General features: G+C 59.1%; 1 protein-coding gene and 1 long non-coding RNA gene across 6 annotated transcripts in view; one reads left to right on the top strand and one right to left on the bottom strand.

Moving 5' to 3' along the window:
* The window catches only part of GRID2IP (Grid2 interacting protein), a 30,461-nt gene that overhangs the window by 4,591 nt on the left and 825 nt on the right, over nt 1-25,045 (bottom strand). Inside the window, exons 2-18 of one of the 5 annotated variants that reach the window (XM_072023871.1) lie at nt 23,107-23,261; nt 13,864-14,118; nt 13,311-13,396; nt 12,923-12,992; nt 11,965-12,059; nt 10,184-10,367; nt 7,735-7,911; nt 7,359-7,369; nt 6,174-6,275; nt 5,394-5,491; nt 4,951-5,068; nt 4,514-4,839; nt 3,915-4,328; nt 3,189-3,276; nt 2,161-2,238; nt 1,254-1,450; nt 666-821 (exon numbers count right to left, since the gene is read on the bottom strand). In XM_072023871.1, the coding sequence (XP_071879972.1) occupies nt 666-821; nt 1,254-1,450; nt 2,161-2,238; nt 3,189-3,276; nt 3,915-4,328; nt 4,514-4,839; nt 4,951-5,068; nt 5,394-5,491; nt 6,174-6,275; nt 7,359-7,369; nt 7,735-7,911; nt 10,184-10,367; nt 11,965-12,059; nt 12,923-12,992; nt 13,311-13,396; nt 13,864-14,118; nt 23,107-23,261 (2,610 nt within the window). Of the gene's footprint in view, nt 1-665; nt 822-1,253; nt 1,451-2,160; nt 2,239-3,188; nt 3,277-3,914; nt 4,329-4,513; nt 5,069-5,393; nt 5,492-6,173; nt 6,276-7,358; nt 7,370-7,734; nt 7,912-10,183; nt 10,368-11,964; nt 12,060-12,922; nt 12,993-13,310; nt 13,397-13,863; nt 14,119-17,247; nt 18,365-20,801; nt 21,164-23,106; nt 23,262-25,045 lie in introns of those variants that run through there. The other 4 variants (XM_038187076.2, XM_072023870.1, XM_072023869.1 and 1 more) reach the window with 4 other exon arrangements.
* LOC139998740 (uncharacterized) lies at nt 7,918-12,787 on the top strand. Its single transcript, XR_011803588.1, has 2 exons — nt 7,918-8,262; nt 11,333-12,787. It is a non-coding gene; the product is annotated as an uncharacterized lncRNA (long non-coding RNA).

The raw sequence follows: 25,045 nt of genomic DNA, 5'->3' as shown, positions 1-25,045 counted from the left end.
CCCATCTCCTTCGGTACCTTTGGGACCTGCTGTAGGGTCAGAGCCGCACCACGAGTGCAGCTTACGTTAGTGCTGCCCACAAGTCCCTTCCCTGCCCTGCAGCAGTCAGGCAGGACTCTCCTGTGGATCAGCTCCCTTGCCACTTTCAGCACACTGTGATTTTACAGATCTTTAAGGGGATCTTTTAAAGAAAAAGCAGCGTTCCAGCAGGGCTGTTTCCCCTCCAGAAGGCTGACTCCTTATGCTGTGGCGTTGCAGCACCAGGGGCACAGCAGGGCCCTCGGGACCACCTGGAAGTCAGCCGGGGGCTCTCGGGATCCCTGCTCTCTGCTCGTTAATGTGCAGCCAGCCACTGCCTCCCCAGCACTTAACGAGGTGTTGGGGTCACTGGCCAGGAGCCACCAACGCGGTTCATCTCTCATCTGGAAACGCCTTCAGTCACACTGTGTTCCCATTCATCCCACCTGCTTTTTTTTTTAAAGCCAAAGCTGGATGAATTAGCATTAATTTGGGGCAGCTCATCTGAGTCAGGCCAGCACCCAGTGGTGGGACCCTGCGGGCCAGGGGCTGGGGCCACACGGGGCTGTGCCACCCACCCCAGCTCTGAGGGCCCCGGAGGTATGCTGGGGACCCCAGCAGCTGCTGCCCACAGGGACAGTTCTGACCTCCAGAATTTTAGCCAGCTTCTTGCTGCTTTTCAGCTCCAGAGAGGCCTTGCAGATACACTCGTAGCTCGCTTTGATCTCCTCTGTCTTCTCCTGCAGGGTGGTCTTAAAATGTAGGCTGCGCAGACGGATCTTGTACTCTGGTACTGACAACATCTGAGAGCAAAAGGAGGGGAATTACTGCTGTCACCTGTAACCAAATCCTTCCTAGATGACGCTCCCTGGCGTATTGAAAATACAGCTCCCTGTGCTTGAAAATGGGATGGTGCTGCAGGAGGCTTGGTGCCCATACCCACAAGTGTCAACAGAAATAAGTCAGAGGCAGGCAACGTCACTCTTAGCATGCAGTAAATTTTGTGCTATGCTTCAGCTGTGAAACTGCCACTGCTGGGAGCTCCTGGACACCTCAGGCATCGGCACAGGAGGTCCCAGTGATGGGTGCCCCCAGCTCTTCCCACCCACAGCAGCACTCGGAGCACATCAGAGCCCTGCTGGCTGCGTGCTGCCTGCTGTGCCCTCCTCCCCTGTCCCTCTGCAGCACATCCCTCGGGCAGGGCCCCGCACAGGGCACCTGCATCCAGCAGGTACCTGCAGCACAAACTGGTCGGGCTCACTCAGCTTGCCGGGGTTCTCCTTGTAGCTCTGGAAGCGCTGCACCTCCTCCCCATCCGGGGCGTAGAGCAGGAGCTGCTTGATGTGAGAGGGCTCCAGGCGGTCCGTCTCCATCGTCATCAGGATCTGGCGCAGCTCCATGTGCGAGAGCTTGAGGTGGGCGATCAGGATGGCTGCGGGGAGGGATGGGCATCAGCAGGGGGCCAGGGGCTGGGCTGCCTGGCAGGACGGGGCCAGGAGGGGAAGCAAAACCTCTCTGTGGTGCAAGAGCAGCCTGGGCTTCGTGCGCCCACACTGCCAAGGGCAGCTGTGGGAGGAGGAAGGGTTTCTGCCCCCCGAGGCCCTGCAGAGGCTGCAGGGGTGGCTCAGGAGTCACTTTTCCCTGCACTGACCCCAGCCAGGCTATTGCAAAACATTTCAAGCACATCCCCAGCGTGTCCATCTGGAAAACTGTGGGAACTGGAAACCGTGCCCAGAGCCTCCCCCACTGCCACATCGCTGCAGCCCGGGGAGCCAGGAGCTCACAGGTCCCACCCAGCCCTCCCAGTGCTCCTGCCCACCACGAGCACTGGAGATGTGGCACTGCCCCCCCTTGGTGCACGGGGCAGCCCCACACACTGCTCTTCCCCTGTCCCTTGGAGGCCAATGAGCCACATCCCATCCCGCTCCCTCGTCCCAATGCCCGGGCTGAGCCCAGCCTGGGGGCACTCGCAGCGGCTTCTGCTGGGCTGTAAGAGCAGCCCCGGCCAGAGGAGCCGTGCTGGGACTGTGCTCCTGGGACTGTGCTCATGTAGCCTCCTTCCTGTTACCTTGCCAGTTCTCTACATCCCTGGTCCCATCTCGGGGCCCGTTTTGGGGGTACATCACCACGATGTTTACTTACATGTGTTGTAAGCCTTTTTGTGGGACAAAATTTCAACCACGTCTTTCTTTTTAAAGGTTTCAGGCAAGAGAGTTGGCTCTGGAAGAGAAACTGAGAGATTTAATCATGGGTAAGGACAGGCTCTGCCGGCTCCAGTGGGAAGAAAACTGCTGAAAACAGTGAAACCATGAATGAAAGGGAGGAGAGCTGATGCTTTGCACACAGCAATGGCTCCGGGAATCCTTGAATTCTGCGATTCAAAGATCTCCTGAATGGAGGACTCAGTAGGAGCTGAAAAAGGTAAAACAAGAGGTGAAATACACAGAAAATCCCAGACTGCCCAGAAACATCCCCGAAACAACAGCCCCTGAGAAGGGTCCTGTTTCATCCCACATCCACCACCCAACCCCTCTGAATTTGCCCTCTCCCAGCTGGACCCAGCCCACATCTGCTGTCACTGCTACACCTTACAGAGATAGAACAAAAAAAACATTACTCGGAATGCCCTCTACGGGCAGAGAAATGTTTTCACAGCTTTTTCAGGGCTGAGTTCCCATGCAGCAGAGCTGCAGTTTGCTCCCAGCCCGCAGCACAGCACCGCCGGCTGGTGCCCGGCGCACGGGGAGCACAGCCTGTGCGCAAAGGTGCTGCAGCTTTAGGGCTCTGCTCTGCCAGAAGCCAAGCCTGTCATGGCAATGAGGAGCATTTTGGGACACGACAGCCTGAGGGCGGCCGGGCAGAGCCGACTGAGCATGAGAGCGGGAAGCGGAACGGGAGCAAAACCGTCCGGCTGAGTCCCACTGCCCAGCCCGACTGAAACGCGGAGCGACAACAGACAGCGAGCACGGACAGCGGCAGCGAGGAGGACTCAGGGAGAGTTCCACCACCTCCACCTTAACTGCTGGTCGCAGCACCCCACATGTGAACGCTGCTGCACTGCCCCGAGCCAGCACCCCACTGCCTGGGGGCTGCTTAGCCCCAAACCCACAGCCGCACACCCCCGGCCCCCCAGCTGCCACCGGCACCCGCCCCAGAGCTCCGGTACTTACTGGTTGGTTTCTGCGTCCCGAAGTGCAGCTCCAGGTCCAGGTATTTGACCATGTCACTCAGCTTGTCGTAGTCCGAGTCTTCCCCGAGCTGCAGGAGGAGAAAGAGCAGGTGGGTGGCTGCGCTGCCCCCGGGACCGGCGGGCGCTGCCACCTGCACCGTGCCCCTTCCCTCCAACCCAGGGCTCTGACAAGCCCAGGACACGTTGATGGCACCGTCCTTATAAGAGGAAATCCTACAGAGCAATACTGCTGCTCACCTGCTGCTGGGGCACGCTTGCTCTACTAAAGGATGAAATCAAGTAAGAAATCCAGAGGTTTCCGGAATTCTTTGCAGCCAAAAAAATCACCAGGAAAAAACATCTCGTTCCCCAGAGTGCCTGAGCAGAGGGAGCTGCCCACAGGGATGCGGGGCTGCAGGTGCCTGCTGCAGGGCAGTGCCTGTGGGGCTGGACGGTGATCCCACAGCTCCAGCCAGCTGCTCAGGGCAGGAGGAGAAACACAGGGGCTGGAAGCTGAACTCCACCAAGGCCGGTTCCTCCCTACAGGGACCTGAATCCCCTCCATCACCTCAAGTCCATGAGGCCAAAGGCTCATCACACCTCACTCCTTGCCTCTGCTTTGCCCCACGGTGCTCTTGGTGCTCTCCCCAGCCGTGCTGCCACCCGTGCTCATGGTTTCCCATTGATAAAACCTCCTGCAGCCCCCGTGCCCCCACCCGTGCCGTACCTGCCCCCAGATGGTCCCTTCCGAGTTCTCCACCTGCTCCCAGCGCAGCCTCTTGACGCTCATGTGGTTGGTCTCACTCCTGCGGTGCAGCAGCCCCCGGTGCAGGGGGGGCGCGCAGGGCACCGGGGGGGGCGGTGGGGGGGGCGGTGGGGGCGGGATGGGGTGCAGGTGGCTGATGAGGGATTTGGGGGCGGGCGACACGCTCGCCTTGGTGGCCTCCGCCTTTGTGGGGACGGCCTGGGGGTCGTGGAACTGCAGGGGGGGCGGTGGCGGAGGGGGGCTGAGCGGAGGGGGGGGGATGTGGTCCGAGAGCGTGGAGTAGGTCAGGGAGCTGCCCTCGTCACTGCTGCTGATGTACTCGCTGCTGCTGACGTCGTTGGTGACGTAGCTGCCCTGGTCATCGTGGAAGCTCATCTGGGGGGGAAGAGGGAGAGGCTGAAGGAGGCTCCTCATCCTCCATCCCCGGCCACCAGCCTCAGCGGGGTCCTGTCCCCTTCTGCCCCCCTCCCAGCCCTGGGACGTGTCCCCAGCCTGGCACGAGATGCTCCAGGCTGCCACGTGCAGGAGAGACCATGCGCCAAGCCCAGCGCCACGCTCACCTCCTCGTAGTCATTCTCAGGGGTGAGGAAATCATCCACGATGGTGACCCGGTGTCCCAGCTGCTCGCTGAGGGCATCCAGGAACCGGTCGGTGTCGCGGCTGCGCGGGGGCCTGGAGAAGGTGAAGAGCTTCTTCCGCCGTGACAGCGGGCTGAGCGGGTACTGGCGGTGCCGGGGGGACGGGGCCGGGCTGCTGTCCAGGCTGACGTAGGGGTTGGACTCGGTGCTGCTCGGGGAGGGCATGCTGCTGTGCAGGCGGTAGTAGCACTGCTGGGAGGCCAGCGGGTCGCTCGGCCACGACAGTGGCACCCCCGACTTGCGGGAACCTGCGGGACGGGGCACTGCTGGGGGTCCTGCACCACTACGATCACCGGGTGAGCCCCCCCGAGCCCCCCCAGCTCTGCCTCTCTCAGGAGCCGTAGGAAGGCAGATGGTACCTGCAGTGCGCGCTGGCTCCGGGGCCGGAGGCGATGCCCTGTGCAGGGCAGCAGTGCCCATCTTGCTGGCGAAGCTGCCCAGCAGGCGGTTTTCCAGCTCTGCGTACACAGCCGACATCTGGGGAAAAGGGCAAGGAGCTGCTGGCAGTGCCCGAACTGAGACCTGGCTTGTGACCCCTCCCCAGGGACCTGCGATGTCCCGGGGCACGACGCCCAGCACAGATGTCCTTTATTCTTTAAAGGACTGCTGCACCCCAAACCTAGGCTACCCTGACTTTCTGAAGCTCCCCAGGAGCCTCCCACAAGGCTGCAAGACAAGGACAGACCCCACCGGTACTAACGCTGTACTGGTACTAACACCATGAAGGCAAAGGTCCCACGTTCCTGGGGCAAAGCGCTGCCAGGAGCCCTCCCCGCCTCCCACCCACGGGTGACAGCCGCACCATTTTGGGGTTGGGGGTCTCTGGCAGGGATGTGCCATCCCCAGCCTGCCTCTCTCCAGGGATCAGGCGAACCGGGACCTCCACGGTGTCACTCTGACCTGCCGAAGGAAGACACAAACCCGTCAGGAGTGCCCCATGTTGTGCATGCCCCCAGCAGCCCCCAACAGTCCTGACCCATGAAGGTCCCTCCCATCCTCTGCCCACCCCTCACCCTGACCAGGCATGCAGCAAAGCCCCACGAGCTCCCGGGGCCGAGGCCCCCAGGGATGGGTGCAGGCAGCCCCCGGTGCCAGTGCCAGGGGTGCAAGTGTAAGGGGCAGGGGGTGGTTTAACGTGGCAGCAGCCACCCAGCAGTGAAACGTGGCGTGTACCAGAAAACAAGCACAGCTGAGAGACAATCCTCCTGTGCTTGCCCCTTACCTCTCTGTACTCAGCTTGTCTAAATGGGAATAAATAAAATATTTTTTTTTGGTTACTGAAAACCCCGTGGGCTGCTGACCCTCGCAATTCACTTCTGAGCAATGGAATGGGCTGGAAACAACGTTCAGGCTCAGCCCAAGTGGCTTCATATTGGAACTGCTTGTTTCAGCTGTTCCAAAAGCAGGGATTTCCAGACAAAGACTTTGGGCTCACCCCATCCCAACCTCCACCATTTCCCACCGTTGGTGCTCAGGGACAGGCCAGGACATCAACCTGGGGCAGAGCACTCGGGCGCAGCCCTTGGGACCCCAGCACCCTCCTCCCCACACCGGGAGCCCCGCGCGGCCCCATGCCACCCACCTGCAGCCCCCCCTTCCTCGGGGCGGGGGGTCCGAAGGCTGCCCCGGCACAGGGAGGCCCCTCGCATGGAGCTGCGGTAGCGCTCCTCTGCCTCCGGCTCGGCTGCGGCAGAGAGATGCCCGGTGAGACACGGAGAGCTGTGTAGGACCCCCCCATGGGGCTGCCCCCCAGCCGTTGGGGCACGCAGCCGCTCTGCCCCCCAGCCCAGGAGTGGGGCAGCACCAGAGCACTGCCTGCAGGAGCCGTGCTAATGAGTTAATTTGTGCGCAGCTCAGTGCGGTGGCTCAGAGGCTCAGACACAGCAGGACGAGGATACCGGAGCACCCCCGGGCTCCCTGGTATCCAACAGACTGACAGTCACACAGCCCGAAACACACCAAGGTCAGAGATAGCCACCGGGTCTGGAAGAAGCCCAGGTGAAGAACCATCCAAAATTCATGGATCTCCGGCCATCCCGCTCCCACACGTGGACACACATCATGCAAAGGCCAGAACCTGGGGTGCTCACGGACTGCCCCTCGCTGCTCAGAGGCCGAAAGGAGCCAGGGAGCAGCCCGTGCACAGCGTGGTCCTGGGAGGCTCAGCACCATCCTCCTCTGTCCATGGCTGGGGACACCTGCCTGGCATCCCTGGCATGGGCTGCTGACTGCAAACACACAGACTTCCCCCCGAGATCTTCTCAAGTTTATAAACTCCATTTTTAGGGTGTTAGCTCCTAGGAATATCCAACAATTTAGGTACTTTGGGCCATGATTTTGCACACACGAAAGCAGTGGAAATCGTGCAGATTAGGTGAGCAAATACCCCTCAGTTTTCCATGGGGTATTTGCACCAGGACTGCTCAGCTGTTTCTCCCTGTGAGGGGAAAAGCTGTGCCAAAAGAACTGTGCTCTTCCAAAAGCCTCTCTGAATTCAAACACCTTCTTCACACAGTTTTACCTACACTGATTCTAAAATAAACATAACAACAAAATGCAAACGGCCTAGAATAGAAGAATCTGAAAGCAACTCAGAAGCCCAAATCCAAAGATTAAAACATTTCAGTCCCAATTTGCCCTCCACTTTCTGCTGTCTGAGTGCAGAGCCCGTAATCCTCACCGAGCCACGGCTGGTTTTGTGTTGCCACAGCAACGAGCGATGCTGGCAGCAGAGGCAGACCGCAGGCATCCCTCAGGGGACAGGGACAAGCGATGTCTCTGGGCGAGCTGTGCTCCTGCCACCCCTCTGGCATTGTCAGGTCGAGATACCCCCTCCTAGCCCAGTGTTACCAGCAGGTGCCCGTGCACAGCTGGCTGCTGCAGAGCTCCCCAGACACCGCTGCCATCCATCACCTGCCTCTCTTAGCCAGGCGCTGCCCCTCGGCCATCCATTCCCTTCCTAACCTCCAACCTCCTGAGCAGCCTCTGAGCCGCAGACAACCTCTACCAGTGCACCAGCACCACCTCTCCTCTCAACCTCAGCCTGACGGTCACAGATCAAACCCTCATGGGTGCCAGGAGCCGGAGCCACACTGCACAGGGCAGCAAGGGGCAGCACCAAGCTCCCTGGGGGCCTGCGGGACACGGCGGGGGCTCTCCTCTCACCTGCCAAGGACTTGTAACCAAGAAACCTGGCAATCTTTTGCTGGCAGTGCTCCTGCTCTTCGTACGTCAGCAGCTGGTAGATAAACTGCCAAATGACTTGCTTGGCTGGTGTGTCTAGCACCGGGTACACATCCACAATGAGAGTGTCAATATTCCTGCAAGATTGGAAAGAGAGGGGCCAGGCAGTGAGCACGTCCTGAGCTGCACAGCCCCAGCACACGGCTCTGTGCGTCCCCACCTGCCTCTCGGTGTGAGCACACCGCGTCAGCTCCACGCAGAGCTGCCAGCGAGGGACAGAGCCCTTCAGGGCGAGATGTCAGGGACGTGGAGCTGTGCAGGTGGTGCTAATGCACAGAGAGCTCCCGGGCCCAGCAGCACCTGGCAGCTGGGCTATAAAACCTGGTTTGTGAGGCAGGCTGGGCTCTGGGGGAGCTGCCTGGAGGAGCCCCAGAAGGCAGAGATGCTCTGGCAAGGTCCAAGGTGCTGATGGCAGCAGGCAGGCTCAGGTAGGAGCATGCTGGAGGGAGAGGAGGACTGGGCTGAAGGCTCTGCTTTGTGTTGGCTCTGTGGTGGTGGAGGTGGTGGAAGGGCTGTTAAGAACACCAGGGCTGAGCACCCTAAAGGATAAGGCAGCCCAGGGAAAGGAGGGATGCCTCAGGAAGAGCTGCCTCCTGAGAGCTGAGGTCAGGCTGCTCCTCTGCTGAGCAGCTGAGGTGGGGATCTGAGGCCAAAGCTTCCTGCAACTGCTGCATCCTGCTTGTAAAAGCAACAGCAAGAATTTCTTATAAAGAACTGGAAGGAGACTCTGTATTTAGAACAGACCTGTTGTCTTGATATTAACCCCATGGAGCATCCCTGTCCCCTAATGAGCAGGGACCAGGTCCGTGAGGGAGAGCTGAGGGGGGAAAGGGGTTATTTTGCTGCTCTCTAGCTCTGTGCTGCTTTGATTTTTCTGTGGAGCTGGGCTCAGCTCCTGGCTGCCCGCAGCCTGTTCCCCACTCAGAGGTTGGTATTTTGGAGGTGCTGTGCCCTCTGGGCTCGCTGTTTTCCCGGTTTGTGTGCAGGCTGAGCTGGCCCCAGCCCAGCTGTGGGTGTCCTGCTCCCTCCTGTGCTCACAGCTGGGAAATGCTGCTGCCTGCTTGCTGAGCCTGCGGGCAACATAAGCTTAATACTTGGGGATTTCTGCCTTTCTCAGGGCAGTTACAGGTCACAGATAGCTCACCTGGGGCAAACACACAATTAGCTTATGATGAATTATCGAGAAATGGGGCAGCTACAGGTGAGACAAACTCCTCAGGAGAAGGAGCCCATGCCCCTTGTGCAGCCATGGGGCAGATGAAGGTGATGGCCCTGCTGAGGGGGAGCTGCCTGGCTCTGTTCACAGGACTCAGGTTCCCACCCTGGTGCTGCAGAGCCCTGCTCAGGTCTGCCTTTCCCAGCTGCAGACCCTGGTGCCCTGCAGCTGTTCTCACACAAATGCCCACTGGGGGAATCCCGCAGAAGCAGAGCGGTCTCAGAAGAGCTCACAGCAATGACTTCTGCTTTATTGTGGTGGAGGTAGTGACTATGGGCCTCAGGAGGGTTTGCTCAGCTGCTGGGGGGGGATTCCAGCAGCTGTGCCTCCCTCAGCACCTGCAGGCTGGTGGGCAGCACAGGGCTCTGGTCGCATTGTGGTGGTGCAGCCCTAGTGATGCTGTTGGGAGCTTGTCTATTGCTGCCAGTGACCTAAATACAGAGGGGTTTGTTGCATTTCCTTGTAAAACTGAGGATTCAGATCCTTATCTGACTTTATGAAGCAGAATGCTGCGTGAAGGCAGCAGGAGCCTGCCTGGCTCTGCCTGGTGCTTCCCCAGCCTGTGGTAGGAGCTGGGCTCCAGGGGGAAGCAATGCTCAGTTGGGGCAGTGAGCACCTCCCAGCACCCTGAGCAGTGGCTTCTGCACCGCTGTGCAGGAAGATTAAAGACCAAGGGCAGAAAACAAGGTCACTACGGCAAGCCTGGATGCTGCCCAGGGATGGGTTTCAGCCCCGCAGCAGGACAAGGAGGACGCGTGCAGCTACAGGGTGAGGGCTGTGCAGCTGTCCTGCTGCAGCCAAAATGCTGGGAAGAGCAAGGAGCTGGGAAAGGAGCGTGGTGAGATTACTGCCAGAGGCAGCAGGAGAGCCTGTGCTGTGGGAGACAAGGTCACCTTATGGTGGGGAGGGGAAAGGGAGATGGAACTGACCTCCAAAGCTAATGCATCTGACTGCCAGGACACCTGGCAAGAGATGGGCTCAGCCTCAGCTCCTTCCCTGAGGGAAATGCACAGCTGGAGAGAGGGATCAGAGCTTGCTGCTGACAGCCTGCGAGGCTGAGGTCTGACCCTGACGTGGACATCGCTACCTGTCCTGTTGGCAGAGTTAGAGGAATGGGGCTGCTGCCGAGTTACCGATGTTGGAAGAAGCTTTCCAGGGCTTTGCAGATGGTATAGCGCTCAGGTGGGGTGAGCAGGTGCTCCAGCTGCTGGTGGAAGGTCCTCCCTTGAATCTTGATGCTAGAGGGGAGAATCTCTGCGACCCACTGCAGGGAGGTGAGCGCGGAGGAGGCGGTCGGGGAGTCAGCAGAGTCAGAGTCTGCAAGGTGCAGGTAGAGAGAAAAGAGAGTTCAACAGAGCAAGGGGCTGGAGTGGGGCCACAGGATGAGCCCTGCAGCAGCCCTGTCTGCTGGGCAGGGGTGAGAAGGGTGCAGCTGGGGCTGGTCTGTGCCTCCCAGCTGGAAAACCACACAGGCTGTGGAGCCACAGTGCTGTAACCCACCTCTGGGTGCCCTGCAGGCCTCTGGCCTCCCTCCTGAATGCAGCATCTGGGCCCCGCAGGGTCCCTTTGGTCTTGCTGCGGTCTTTCAGGCTGATGCCTGTGTCCCCAGACCACTCACACCCTGCTCCACCTCCTGCTTTTCCCAGAGCATGAGCACCTCACTCCGTGGAAATACACAGCCTGATGCACACATTGCTGCACCGGGGGGAATCAAACAGGTTTTGGTCTCTGGATGGCTGATAAAAGGCTGCTTTCTGGCCAGCCTGGAGCAGGGGCTGCCCTTGCCTTTGTCCTGAGCCATGGGGAGCTGGGCTGGCTGCTCCTGAGCTCCCGGCTGTGCCAGCAGGCCCAGCAACCTGCCCTGAATGGGCAGGGATGTTCTGCCTGGGCTGCTCCCCAGGAGCTCTTTGGTCAGGCTGCTTCTGCATTTGCCTGGGAACACACGGGTGGCATTCCCTCTCTTGCTCTCCAAAGCCTGTGCTCAAACTTTGAGGCACTTCACGATAATCACTGACTTCAGGGGCAGCACCAGTCAAGTGCTACCTGCAAGCAAGCTGAGGCAGGGCATGCTTTGGTGTGCATTTCACATGCTGAGCCTGGAGCAGTGCGGGGTGATGTCCCCAGCTGGGAGGGGGACCTGGCCAAGCTCTGGGGTGTGCTTGAATGTGGGAATGTGGCCAGGGCTCCGGGGGCAGAAATCCCATCCTGTCTCAGTTTCTTTCAAGGGGCTGAGTGCTGCTGGCCCTACTGATGAGCAGCGAAGGTCTTGCTTTTGTTTCTAGGGCGCGTGCAATCAGGTTGGTAGCACAGGGCTGCCAATGTGGAGCTGGGGGGAGTCTGTCACTGCTCTGGCTGGACGAGCCACTCACTAACTCCTGCACTGCAGAGCAGCACCCCAATAACGCACTGACCCTGCTGCCTTCACCCTGCTCTGGAACCAGCACAGCAAGCCCCGCCCTGAGCTGTGGTGCTGAAATCACTGACAAATACCCGCATCACCCCCAGCCACCTTCCTCCTGCTGACACGCTCACCAGCAGTGAGCTAAATTATTCACAGCAGCAGCAGTTCTGAACAGCACAGCCCGTGCACAACCGCGGTATTTGCACAGCGACCATGGATGCACGGGGTTGGGTTACTTCAGCCAAGTAGACGGCACAGACTGCATGTGGAGGACGTGAGACAGGGCTGTCAAGGACAATCACACAGTACACTGAGCCTTCTGGACGGCAGCCAGGCTGGGGATTAAGCCTGACCCCAGAAAGCCGGCAGCCTCCTGCCCTGGCTGGAGGCAGTGCCTGCAGCGTGCTGAGCCCATGAGGGTGTGTGGTGCTTCCCTGCTGACATGGCAAGTTTGGGAGCCCTCAGATTTGGGATTCCTGTTAGCTCCGGGCCCCTCCTGGCCAGCACGCTTACCGTTGGAGAAGTTGACGATCCCCTCCTCCACCACCAAGGTGGGCATCGCCCCGCTGCCCTGCAGCATCGACACCACCTTGTCGTGGGAGCAGTTCCTGCGGGGCACAGGAGAGCCGGTCAGAGCTGCCCTTCTCTGCCAAACAGCCCCGGCTGGCTGCTGGCAGCCCCTGCTGCCCTGGCTGCGGTCTCCCTGGGCTCTCCATCCTTGCCTGGCTCCAGCTGTGCTGATCAGAGGGGCAGCGTGAATCACACCGTGATGCTCTGGGTGTGCCCGCAGCAAGGAGTCAGCGCGTGCCAGCACCTCCCAGAGCTGTTGTGCTACGTGAAGCCAGTGTGACTTCAAGCTATGCTCAGACCCAGCAGATAACTCTCCATTTAAATGGTACTGCTGTGGTCTCTGCTTGTCTGTGTTCTGCGTGGAGAGAAAATGTGAGCTGGGTGTGAAGGGCACAGGCTGACCCAGGACAGTGCCTGCCAAAATGTGGGCTCAGAGGACAATCTGCAGCTGGGTCTCCTCTGTGTTCTGGCAGTGCTGTATCAGCCAGCAGTTTGCTGGATCAGCCGAAATGTGAGAACTGAAGCACTGACAGAAGCATCAGATGTTTAACCTTTAAATATTCATCGCTCTCTCTTATCACGTAGCCTGCTCTAACCCTTTGCTCTTGCTTTTTGTGCAGAAAGTCCAAGCTGGTGAAATACGGGCTGCTGCCACTGCACTGCTGAGGTAAAAGGAAGAGCAGGGCTGGAGCTGAAATGCTCCTCTTAGAGCCAGTTTTATAAAAAAATATTACAGGAGATGTCCTTATGGGGCAAAAACCCTCATGCCCCAGCAGCCAACTCTCATGGCCACCCAGCTCTGGTCTCTGTCACACAAAGGTGAACAAGGAACACAACCGTGCTGCCCCCCTGCCACTGCCCAGAGTCCCCCCGATCCCAGGGGCTTTAAGGAGCCTCTTACCTCATGTCCAGGCCGTTGAGAAATAGGATTCGGTCTCCAGCTTTGAGCGCAGCCTTCTCAGCTGGGCTCCCTGCATATCAAGGGAAGGAGAGGGGCTTCAGCTGATGGGCCCCTGCCCGCTGGGCTCAGTGATGCCAGCACCCAGCTTGCACTCAAAAGCAGGTGTGGTTTCAGGCTATTCACTAAATACGCCTTCTACCCCTCAAAACAGGGAGTGCATAAAACCAAGATAAATCCTACCAAAGTTATTAATTATTCAACTTGGGAGGCTCCACCACTGAGCCTTGTCAAAGTCCCTTCTGCTATTTTCTAGCAAACGAACACTTTAAAATTTCACATTCAGCCCAGGGCTAGGTCTCTGCCTCCTGAGGCCGGCAGCTTTTCTTACCTGGCAGGACAGACTCGATCCACACTGGTGCATGTCCACGTAACGTGAAGCCGAAGCTTTTGTTGCCTTTATAAACCCGCACGGTTCTGCAGGTGAAAAAGCAAATGAGACATCAGAGCCTGACAAGCGTTTGGTTGTTCCCTTCCCCAGCCCCACCAGAGCCCCCTTTCCTGGACCCTCCCTGGGAGGATTCCCCAGCTCTGCTGACAGTCCCAGTACTGCTCTGTCTGCCTGGGAGCTGGGGCTGGGAGCAGAGCAGAGCAGGGCAGCACCAGGGCAGCTCGGTGCTCCAGGGCTGCTGAGCTCTGGCCATATGGGCAGCGGGAAGTGGGTTAATCCCTTGTGCACCACTGTCCTCCCCTCCTCCTGCTGCTGTGGCACCCAGACACCATCAGGGCATGGTGACATCCTGCTGTGTGCCTGGGCATCGTGGCCCATCAGCAGGGCTGAGCATCCTGCATCCAGCACGGCCAGGTGCCCTGCATCCCTCCCAGCACCCACCCAGCACACCACCAAGCACCGTGAGCTCCAGGGCACCCAGGGAAGGCGTTACCTGCGGGCAGCCCCCGAGGGCACATTGCTGGTGATGAGCGAGGTGCTTTTCCGCAGGCTCCTGCTGGCCTCCTCGTGGCTGCGGGGCACGGAGCTGGCGCGGGTGGACACGAGGAGCCGCTCCTGGTGGTCCTCGCTCCGGCTGCGCCGCAGGCGGTTGCTGTGCTGCTGGCTCTTGGAGCGGCACAGCTTGCTGATCAGGCTCTGCGACACCACCTCGTCGAAGCGCTGCCGGTGCTTCTTGGGGATGAAAATCCTGGCAGACGGGACAAGGGAAGGGGTGAGGATTGGGGTCGAGGTGGCCGTGGCACAGAGCTCTGGATCCTGCTCTATCAGGGAAAGGAGAGGCCAGAGCAGCACCGGCCCCTGTGTGCTGTCAGCCTCAGCCCTCCCCAGAGCTGTGAGCACCAGGGCGCGGGGCTGGGGACACCAGGGACGTCAGGAACAGAGGGAACCCTGGGGACACCAGGGATGCTGGCTGCATCTCCTGCTCTGTCCCATGCACAGCTCCATCAGGGTGAGGAATTCAGAGCCCTCCACTTGCAGAGACCAACTCAAACAGCTCCGTTCCTCCTTGTGTCCCATCCCAGACCTCTTCAGCCACTGGCCCTGGTATGCCACCAAGGCTTAAATGAACTGTTTTTCCCCCAACTGCAGCTCAGGAGCCAGCCCTATGGGGGAAAATCTTGCTCTGTGGAGCCTGTTCTGCTGCAAACCTCGCTGCTGCCGAGGGCTGTGGCTCCCAAGGTGGCTCTGAGCAGTGTTTGGAGGGGATGGGATGGGTGGTGTTAGCAAAAGCAGAATGAGACTCTCTGCCCTCCTCTAGGTCCTCTCCCTGTCCCTGCTGTCCAGGGGGACAAACCCTGCACAAGAGCCCCCAGAACACCTCCAGACCCAGCCTCTTTGCCAGGACCCACACGGTGCCGCTGCCCATCTCCTGCCCATGCCCTCTGCTGAAAGCCCTGCAGCTTTCGCTCCAGGCTGTGGCACTCCTCCCGTGCTTGTTGCAACAGGGGGAGATGCTTTGTTTTTCCTTTCTCTTTTTTTTCCTCTTGCCATCACAGCCGCCAAACACCAACACCTCATTCACCTCCTCCCACCCTTTCCGTTTGCACATTTGGGGGTTCTTTGAGGAGGTGTTATCGTTATCTCCTGGTGTTTCTATAGCAACTCCGTGCGCTGTGCCCAGGCCGTGGCTGCCGCAGCTGCACTCGCTCACCAGACGCCGCCTCGTGCCCCTTGTTACCTCCAGACGTAACAAGGAGGTAGCCCCTCCGATGCTCCAGAGGGGCTCCTGGGCATCACCTCCAAAGGAACCTGAAAGCCTGGATGAAGCTGGAGGAGAGGAGACCTCCAAGCCCAACCCTCGGACCAGGAGGTCTCCATTTGCCTCCTGAGGACAGGCAGAGCTCAGAGCAGCTCGTGCCCTCCCGCTGAGCCACAGCAGGCAGATTGCAGCTGGGCCCGATGCTGACATATGCTCGCACGAAGCATTTGGTGATAATTTAAAATAAGTAACACGTTGGTACAATTCACAGTCAATTTGTGATGAAGCAGCAACTAGAAAAGAGCGAAACCGCGCTAATGAACCGTTCCCCCAGCTGCACGCAGGCGTCTGCGGCCCCGTGGCAGGGAGGAGGCGAGCACCGGGCAGCAGCGGGGCCAGGCTGCGCTCCCCTCCCGTGGGGAAAGGGCCCGAGCCCCTCGCAGGCAAAACAAGCACGGTCTCATTTCATTTGGCCAAATTAGCTCGGTCCCACTGCTGTCAGCAGGACCGTCCCACTTTGCACTGACGGCTACCTCACGAAAGGAGCTGAGGAGCAAGGTACAGCTGGCTTGTAGCAGGCACAAAGACATTTCTCTATGGATTGGCTCAGTGTTCAAAGTAAAACTGCGTGTTAGAATGGAGAGGAGCAAAACGACTGGTAAAAATAATCCTATTAGAGCACGCAAATGATTTTCGTCCTGAGAAACCTTTTGCAGAGAATTTCCAGAGAAGCCTCGGAGAGTGCAGAATGGCCACGGCGCTGCTGGGGGACCTGCAGGGCAGTGCTTTTGTGTTTTGGCTGGCCTGAGAAATTGCGTGTGCTCAGATCTGCTCCTTAACGAGCAGCACACCAACAAGGCAGCGCAGGGCATGGTGCTGGCCTGATGCTGCTGCAGCTCCAGCGCAATGCACCCACGCAGCACACACCAACACCAGCACCAAAACCAGCACCAGGGCGGATGGTGCCCAGCACTTCGTGGGAAACCACAGCTGCCCCGTGATGCTCGGCCATCCCCAGGATCAGCCCTGCCCAGCACCCGGCTGGGTTCCCTCTCTCCAGAAGGGATGCTGTGGCAGAGCTCTCCCTGCAAGCAGCTGGGGACCTGGCAGCCCGGCAGCCCCACAGTGCTGGGGAGCCAGGCAACGCCGGCCTCGCACCTTCATCTTCCTCCCTCTCCTCTTCCTCGTGTGCCCCATGTCGGCTGCATTCCCTGTCAGAGTGGGGCTGGGAAAGGTGTTCCCAGCCCTGGCCACAGTGGCCCTGCACCCACTGCCCGGCCCCGCAGAGCCCCAGCGCACTGACAGCCCCCTCCTCTGAGGAGTACCAGGACACGTTCTTCAACAGCACTCAGTCTGCACCAGCACCAATATGAATCCAGGGCATTTTCCAGGCCAGGAGAGGTCCCCGAGCGCTGCGAGTTGCTGCATGCTCCCACGGGGCTGGGAAATGCGGCCGGCAGAAGCCCGCCTGCCCTGCCCCGTCACAGCTCTCCGCCCTGAGGCTCACTTCAGCAGAGGGTGGTCAGCACGTCTCAGTCTTTGTCCACTCCCTTTAAAACTCACAGACAGGTCATTTGTAGCTTATCTCCTCGCGGATATTCCTCTTTCCTCAGCTGGCACTTGCTAAGGGTTTCCTCTTTCCCCCGCCAGCCCAGGGGCCTCCCCCTGCCCAGTGCTGGTGCTGTGCCGCGCTCTGCAGGACCCACAGCTCCCACCACCTCCCCGGGGACCAGCCGTGGTGCCCAGCCACGAGGTCTCCCTGCTCCGTGCCCCTTCCCACCCCGGCACCAGGCAGCACCCCAAACCAGCCAGCTGGTGGGCTACGGGCACGGAGCCACGGCAGACCCAGAAGAGCTCTTCCCACATCCCCAACCCCCAGCCCCAATTTTCGCTTGAGCATTGCCCGACTTCCCCAGCTCCCCACACCACAGCTGTGGGGGCGCAGGATCTGGCCAGGCCAAGGCAATGCTGGCAGCCGTGATGCCCTCACTGGCCGTGCCCTGCCATGCATGAGGGAACAGCAGCAGAGACATCGTGGGGATGCCCACGGGAGCACCAGCCCTGCCCGGTAAATCTAACCCTGAGCATCGCCCGCGGAGCAGCAGAGCAGAGACGTACCGAAAATGCCGAGAGAAACTCCGGTCCTTTCCCATTTGTCCAGGTGCGGCGGGAACAAAAGGGAGACGCTTCAGCTCCTCATGCAGCTGAGATTCAGCCTCCGCTCACGCCCACGACGCGGCTCCAGCAGCCGATCGGTGCCAGCGGGGCCCTGCCCTGGCACCCCGCGGTGCGGGGAGCGCGGCCAGATGGGCGGCCAGCAGCGCCTGGGCTGCCTGCCCTCACCTCGCCTCCCAGCACCGGGGTTACCACGCGCCGCGTCCTCCTCCTGTTTTATCAGTTCTGCTTTAGTGTCTGCTTTGCCTTCCCTTCTCCCCAGCACCAGCTCTGCCCCGAAATTCGGCTGCGAAGCCTTTTGCTTTCCCTAAAACTGCAGCCTCTGTAATTTCCAGCTGGAACTCTCTGGTAAGGATGCTGCACAGAAAGGAGGGCACGGCTCCACGCCGAACTCCAGGGGGATGCCTCGCTGGTGCTAATTAGTTGACTTCTAAAGTGCTTCTGTTTAAATTACATGCCGCTGTAATGGGTGAGAAACCTTAAAGGAAAACAGCAACGGCACGGGTGCGGCGCTGCTCGCGCACTGCGGAGCCACCGTGGCCACCACGGCCACCGGCTCCATCCCTGGCTCGTGGGGTCACCAACAGCAGGGCCAGGACCCGACCTCAGCTTTCTGCCTTCATGGGACCAAAGCTGTGCTGGGGGGAATCACTCACCCCCATCATTCACCCCCAGGGTGACGCAGCCGCGCATTGCATTAGGGATAGAAGATAAAAAAAAAACATAACTTTTTTTTTTTTATATAATGCTGTCTTTAAACACAGCACTGCCCTTTGATAACGAGGATGTGAAGCTTCCCAGAGCTGCAGAAATAAGACACGATCTCCAGGCAGCAAAGCAAAGAAAAATGAAAAATGTATGGTTTAGCCCCAAAACAGCCATCAAAGGCCTGACCTTGAGTCTGTCGCTTGTGCAGAAAACACATCCCAGGGTGGATTAAAACACTGAGCTACATTTGGATTATGTCTAAATTATGCCGTATAAACAGCTGCCAAGCTGGAAAAACACTTCTGCCCCGATAACAAGCTGCAATGCTAAATTTCACACGCTTCTGTGATATAAAATTCTTCACCCATACGGTAAGGATCTGCACAGATCTCAGATCTGATCTGCTTTTCCCTGCCTGGATTCCCCTACGGACACCTCTGCGGAGTGTAGCCGGGCTCTGGGCACTCGTCCCATGGTGTGACAGTGGGGACAGGCAGGGCCGTGCTGGCAGCCCCGCGCTGCCCTCCATCCCCATGGGGACGCAGCCACAGCACCAGCGGCACTCGCAGGTGGAGGGCGCAGACCTCTGGTTTTCCCAGCGGGTTCTCCATGCAGGCAGGGCTCCCATCCCACCCCCCGCAACGGAAGGCTCAGTAATCCTTCATCCAGCCGCAGCTGTTTTGCAGAGGTGCCCGCTGCTGCTCGCATGGAACAGGACTGGCGGCGCTCCTCCACCCGGCAGCGCAGACACAGAGCCCACCGCGGCCCTTCCCAGCCCCTGGTTGGGGACCCCCCTACATGTCCTGAGTGAGATGCTGCCAAGAACCCCCCGGTCACCTTCCCATGTCAGCCTCGTGCCTGCACTGTGCAGATTTTTTTTTTGTTTTTGTAAGCTGTTCAGTGTGGGGACACCAGGACAAATGCAGTTTCTCATGTTTAGGACACGAGAAACCCCTCAGCCCAGGCAACTGCTTTCCGAAATCAAAGTTGGAAATCAGTGTTGGTGTGAATGCAGGCTCTGCTGATAAAATCTGCATTACAGCAGCAGCTTGATTTGTCAAACCAAATTAATCCCATAACAGATTTTGCACCGAGGCATTTTGGTCATGACCTATTTGAACTCTGCTGCAATAAAAGGAACTTCGCTCCCAACTGCTTTCACTGCTGGCACGTTTTTTTTTTTTTCCTGCTGCCCTAATTCCTTTTTTAGGCCATTTAGCATACGTCTGGCTGTAAGATTAGTGATTTTTTATAACGGAAGCAAACCAGAGCGGCTTTTCCTCCGTTATCGTCCTGCTGCCCACACGGCCGTGCAGTGGCCCTGCCCAGAGCCCGGGGCAGCAGCTCGACGCAGCGGGGTCGGCATCGCCTGTGCCTCACCCGAGCTGCACTTCCAGCCCCAGCGAGGAGGAAAGCTTTCCCCAAAGCCTGCAGGCAGGGAGACGTGGGGAGGGGGGCAGGCAGGGGAGCAGCGCGATCTATCCTATATAAATCCTGATGAAATGAAATTTCTTATCCAGAGAAAGTCACAGATGGCTGGTGCATTTTAATGCGGGGCCATGCCAAGCGATTTTATTGCCGTGAAAAACAAGCCGAGACAAATAGATTGTTTGGAGCATTATTAAAATGAAGGCGGTGGGATTTCTCCCGTGATAAGGGAACCCCCGTTGGGCAGCGATTTTATCTTTGTCAGGGATCAGAAGCGGCTGCAATCACAAGTGAGCTCGCTGCAGCTCAGCCCCCGTGCGGCCCCTGCGGCAGCGGGGACACCTCTGGTCCCTGCCTTGGCTCCCAAATCGAGCAGGGGCAGTTGCAAAGGCAGCGTGCTGCAGCCGAAGAAGGGAAGGGACAAACTACAGCTGACCGTGTTCTCCTTGCAGCAGGGTGAAGCACAACAAATGACCCAAAGGAGCCCCACGACAACCCCTAACAGCCCAAACAACCAGAGCTGCCTCCCGATGAGTTAACACACCCTGGACCTCAGCACACACCACTGATCACATCCAGGTTAACGGGACGGTGCCTGCACACGGGGCATCCGCGCTGGTGGTCAGTGCACGAGCTTTTGTCACGCTAAAGGTCAACGGGGAGAGAGGAGATCTGTGTGGTTTCCATCACCCCACAGATCTGATGTTTCAACCAAAACAACACCGGCATGGGGATGGATGCTGCTGGGGGGCAGCACAAAGGGAGGCAGTGACCGGTACGCGGTGTGTCACGAGCTCTAAGCCTCACTGAAACGCAGGCGAGGCTCTGTCTGCACCACTTGCCTGCAAGTGGCCCGGTGCCACTTTGTCCCCCGAGCCCCAGGACAAGCCCTGGGCACTGCTCGGTGCAGAGCTGATGCGATCCCTCTGCTGGAGCCGCAGCTCTGCCCTGGCTGAGACATCTCCAAAGGAGAGCAGTGCCGCGAGGTGCACACCCCCGGGATCCCCCTGCCCCACGCCACCCACCGGCCCCTTCCCCTCCCGGCACGCTGCAGCCCTGCACACGCGAGGAGCGGAGCCGCCGAACCAGGACATGGGACACGACCCCGGCTCTGGTGCTCACAGGCGATGGAGGCACACAAAACGAGAGATTTCCCTCTCCCCCGGCCGGCAGAGTTGTGATGCCCACAGAGCCTCTGGCGGCAGCAGCTCGGATGCAATCCGGACGCGAAGAGTTAATTAACTTTTCACACATCTCATTTTTGCGGAGCCGGGGGTTGCTCGGTCTGAGAATTAAGCTGCTTTAAAAGCATTCCCCTCCCAACCCCCTCAGGTCCCGGGGAAGGTCTGTTCGGTACTTACCCGAGACAGCTCATCTTTCCCCCTCGCTGCTGCTTTTCATCATTCCTGAGCAGAACTACAACTGTGCACTTTTACTACACGGACCAACCATATGGGCAGGGGATCTGAGCGCAGGGAGGAACTGGCGCAGCACGTGCATTATCCCTGCTATCCACAACCCAACGGATGAAGAAAATGTCAGCAAATTAAAATCTGCAGGAGCTTAATTCTGGGCAAATAGGATGGAATCCATTTGAGCTAAACGGAAAGAAAAAAAAAAAAAAAAAAAAAACTAACTCGAAAAAGCCCAGCCTGAGGACAGCCGGAGGAGGAGTGCTGTCTGCAGCCCCGGTCCCTGCGAGGGCGAGCTCTGAGCTTTGTGCTGAGCCCCGGGGTCTTGGGTTACGCTGCACAGCAGCACCGCGCGGGGAGCACTGGGGGAGCCTGGGCAGGGGCACGGGAAGGAGGAGAGTAGCAGCAGCCCAGAACTAAACACAGCTGGTGCAGGGGGAAGATCCAGCCGGGCCAGCACCAGGACAGCGGTGGATGAGGATGTGCCATCTGCCTGGCTCTGCATGGCACATGGTCACCCACAGTGGGACACTGCCACTGCCACCACCACACACCACAGAGCGCTGGGGACCCCGGCATCACCCCCAGCACTTCCCCAGCCCCTGCCACTGGCACTGCCCTCGCCTGCCCCACACTCGTGGGAAGGGCTCGTCCTGGTGCACGGGTGCACAGCGCTGCCTGCCCTGCTTCTGGGTGTAGCCGTGGGCAGGATTGGGCTTTGCACAGCCACAGGGGTCTGGGGCTGCTCTGCCGGGGGGCTGAGCCTGAGCCCCACAACCCAGCCCCTTTCCCAGTTGGGAAATAACCCAAATGAAATCACAGCCCTACACACCCGGCGCCTACGGGAGTCTCTCACCACCTTTTGGTGAGTTATTAAAAGCATTAAAAGCTCTTGCTCAGCAGCAAACCTGTTCGGTGACAGAGTTAAGCAGCTCATGTTATGCCCAAGCAGCAAACACGCAGCTGTGTGTGCCTCCCACCCGCACATCCTCAGCTGGGAAACCTGGTTTCCAAAGCAACTTTTTTTTTTTTTATTTTTTCCCTTGAATTCATTTCATTAAGATTAGAGGGTAAATCTTTTCCGTAAGCTACGTATTTCATTTCCATTAAACTGAGATTAGCTGCCTGATTTCCTGAGCGCGCTGCCCCAGCCCTGGCACTAACCTCTTGCAGAGGGTGCAGGGCAGGGACAGGGACGGCAGCACCGGGTCTGGCCGTGCCCTCAGCCACTCACCTGGGAGCACTGGGTCAGGGACACCCCAGGAGGAAACCGGCTGTGCCCCCCGCAGAGGGGCTCAGGTCTGCAGGGAAATTTAGATACTTATTCAAACACTTTCTGTGGGGAAAAAATAAGCCATATAACCGCCCAGCTGACAGTGCCCAGCGCCTCCAGCTCTGCCGGGCTCTCCACAGCCAGGCTACCTTGGCTGGGGTCTGAACAGGGGGTGCCAAGGGGCTCCTGGTGCCGGGGGCTGGGGGGGCCTCATGACAGAGCCCTGGGGAGCAGGGAGCACTGTGGGCCATGGCACCCACCTGCTCCCCCCACCCTCCCCTCCACGGGACCTCGGCAAGCGTGGTGAGACCCCAGCACGGGGCCGTTGTTATGGTAACTGTAATATCTTGCAATTCCACTGATTAAAGCAGGAATTGGAAAGCCAGACCCGGAGCGGGGCCAGATGGAGACCTGATTCCCTAATGGCCATCGTCTCAGCCTGGCCGTAATCCCCACCACGTGCCCGCGCACCGGCACCAGCCCTGTCCCCATCCCGCGCCACTTGGCTGCGACAAGAGCAGCACAAAGCTGCGGCGGCTGCACACCCACCCACGGCTGTTCTGCAGGGAAAAAAGGGGTGCTGGGGACCCCGAGCTGAGCACTGCCAGCACGCACAGCCTGAGACCCTGTAGGCAGCGCTCGCCCCGAGGCAGCCCCAGCCCCACGCGGAGCCTCAGCCACCGGCAGCTCTCTAATTGCAGAGCCTGGTTTATTTTCTGGCCCGGCTCCTGGATAACCACCAGCCATTCTGCACCTAATTTGAAATGACATCCAGAAAAATGAGCCACGTCCCGCGTGGCGGGGGCAGCTGGTGACTCGGTGGGCACTGCTCCCTGCAGGGATGGGGATGGCCGGGCAGCCGGGGGTGCTCCCATCCCGCGGGCAGTGAGTGCTGCTGCGCCGTGCTGCTTGTCACCGACAGGCAGACCCCCAGGGGTTAACCACCAGTGTAACAGGACGGGGGCTCCGGGCAGCCCGTACCTGATGCTGTCGATGAGCTGCTGGTGGGACTCCTGCGTGAGCACCATGCAGAGGGCAGAGGCCAGGCACTCCACCTTGCGCTCCGCCGCGTACTGCTTCAGCACGGTGAACACCTTCTCCTTGAGCTCCGGCTGCTCCCCCAGGATGTCGTCCACCTGCAGCACAGGAGCAGGAGCAAAGGGGAAGGGGCGCTGAGCAGCAAGGTTAAGTGTGGTACAGAGGCACACACAGCACAGAAATGGGTCTGTCTAGGGGCAGCACCCTGCTGGCCAGGGGGATCAGCCTGGGGCACCCGCAGTGTGCCAAGAGAGGTGCCCATGCCTCTGGTCCCACCGTGGTGTTGCCCATAACTCTTAGAGGCTGTGGGGATGTGGGCAGAGAGGATTCAGGCGTGAGCATTGGCCATGGAATGGGCCTCGGCAGCTCCCAGGTGGGGAGGAGAGGAGCTCATTGCAGTCCCCTGTGCTGCGGAGCAGCCGGCATTTCAAGGTTACGGAATCTGGGGCGGTAGCGGCAGCTGCCTCCCCACGGACGGCTTTGCACGCTTTTGTCTTTGGATCCAGCACAGAGATGACAAAGAATGTGGTGTTTTGGAGAGCTCGATCCCAGGCCACTTCCACTGAGCTCCCCCTGGGCTGGGGCTGAGGGGCTCGCTGCGGCAGGAACCGGGGCAGCGCTGCCCCCGCTCGTGTCAGCACCATGCCCAGCATGTCCCTGAGCATGCAGGGAACAAAGGGAAACGACCCAAACCGAGACCACAAGCACCTTTATTGCCTCTGGTGATAGCCCCAAGCAATGCTTGGCGTGGGCAGCCCAGCTCCAGCCCTTTTATGAGCACCATACACCCTGCCCCGGGCACTAACAGAACAGGAGCCCTGCTGGATGTAGGAGGGTGATGAAAACCTCCATTCCCCAGGCTTGTGAGCGACCTGCAAGCAGTGCATGCACGAAATGTGAGCCCTGGCACCCTCTGACCCCCATCCATGCCAGGAGGATGGTGTCGCTTGGGTACTGCCCTGTGCTGCCTCCAGTGCCAGCACCAGAGGCACCTACCAGAGCAGAGCCTGCAGGGCAATGAGGAGGAGGCACCCCCCAAATTCTATTATTTTCTGCATCACATAAAAATGAAGCCGCTTGAAACATCTGAGCCACCGAGTCCCTCCGGAACGCTGCCTGCCATCCCGGCTGTGCTCCAGCAGCACGCGTGGCTCCGCGCCTGCTTCTGCCCTGCCTGTGGGGACACCGTGGCCCTGCGGTGGCCGTGCCCGGCAGGACTGGGCAGCAGGGCACTGCTGAGGGGTGTGCGCAGCACGGCCAGCCTGGTCCCCACCACGCCACTGGGGGCTGCTGCAGCTGGCAGGGAAAAGGTGCCTGCAGCACCACCAGTTCGCTGGCTTCAAAAGTGCTCCCCTGTGATCAGCCAAGAAACGTTTACGTGGATTAATGTGGCCCCGCTAGAGGGAGGCAGCGTGGAACAGCCTCTCCCCCACTCATTAATCTCCTGTAATCAGCGGGTATCTGTTTCACACGCGGTGCTCTACCTTAGGATCCAAACCTCAACGCCTGTTTGTGAATGTTTAATTTAAAAGCTGGCAGAGGGGGATTCGGCTGATACCCACGAATCTCTTTATGAATGCCTTGTTCCTCTATTAGCTTGGGATCAAAAAATACAAGCTTGGTTATTTTCATAACAGTATTTTAAAAGGCTACTTTGAAATGGAAATTAGAAAGACTAAAAGACAACCACGATCAAATTAATAATTAGCAAGAGGCGATGTGTTTGGTAAACTGCCCTCCAGGCAGCCTTCAGGAGCACGATGAGGATGTAATGGTGATGACAGTTTTCCCTTTGCAAGGAGATGAGGGCTAGTGAGTCTGCAGGACAGCCGGAGAGCTGCAGGACAGGCAGGAGGAAGGGCCCTGCCCCTGGGTTCCCACT

The sequence above is a fragment of the Anas platyrhynchos genome, chromosome 15, assembly GCF_047663525.1.
Source record: "Anas platyrhynchos isolate ZD024472 breed Pekin duck chromosome 15, IASCAAS_PekinDuck_T2T, whole genome shotgun sequence".
Taxonomy (NCBI): domain Eukaryota; kingdom Metazoa; phylum Chordata; class Aves; order Anseriformes; family Anatidae; genus Anas; species Anas platyrhynchos.
This window is presented reverse-complemented; position numbering and strand designations above follow the sequence as displayed.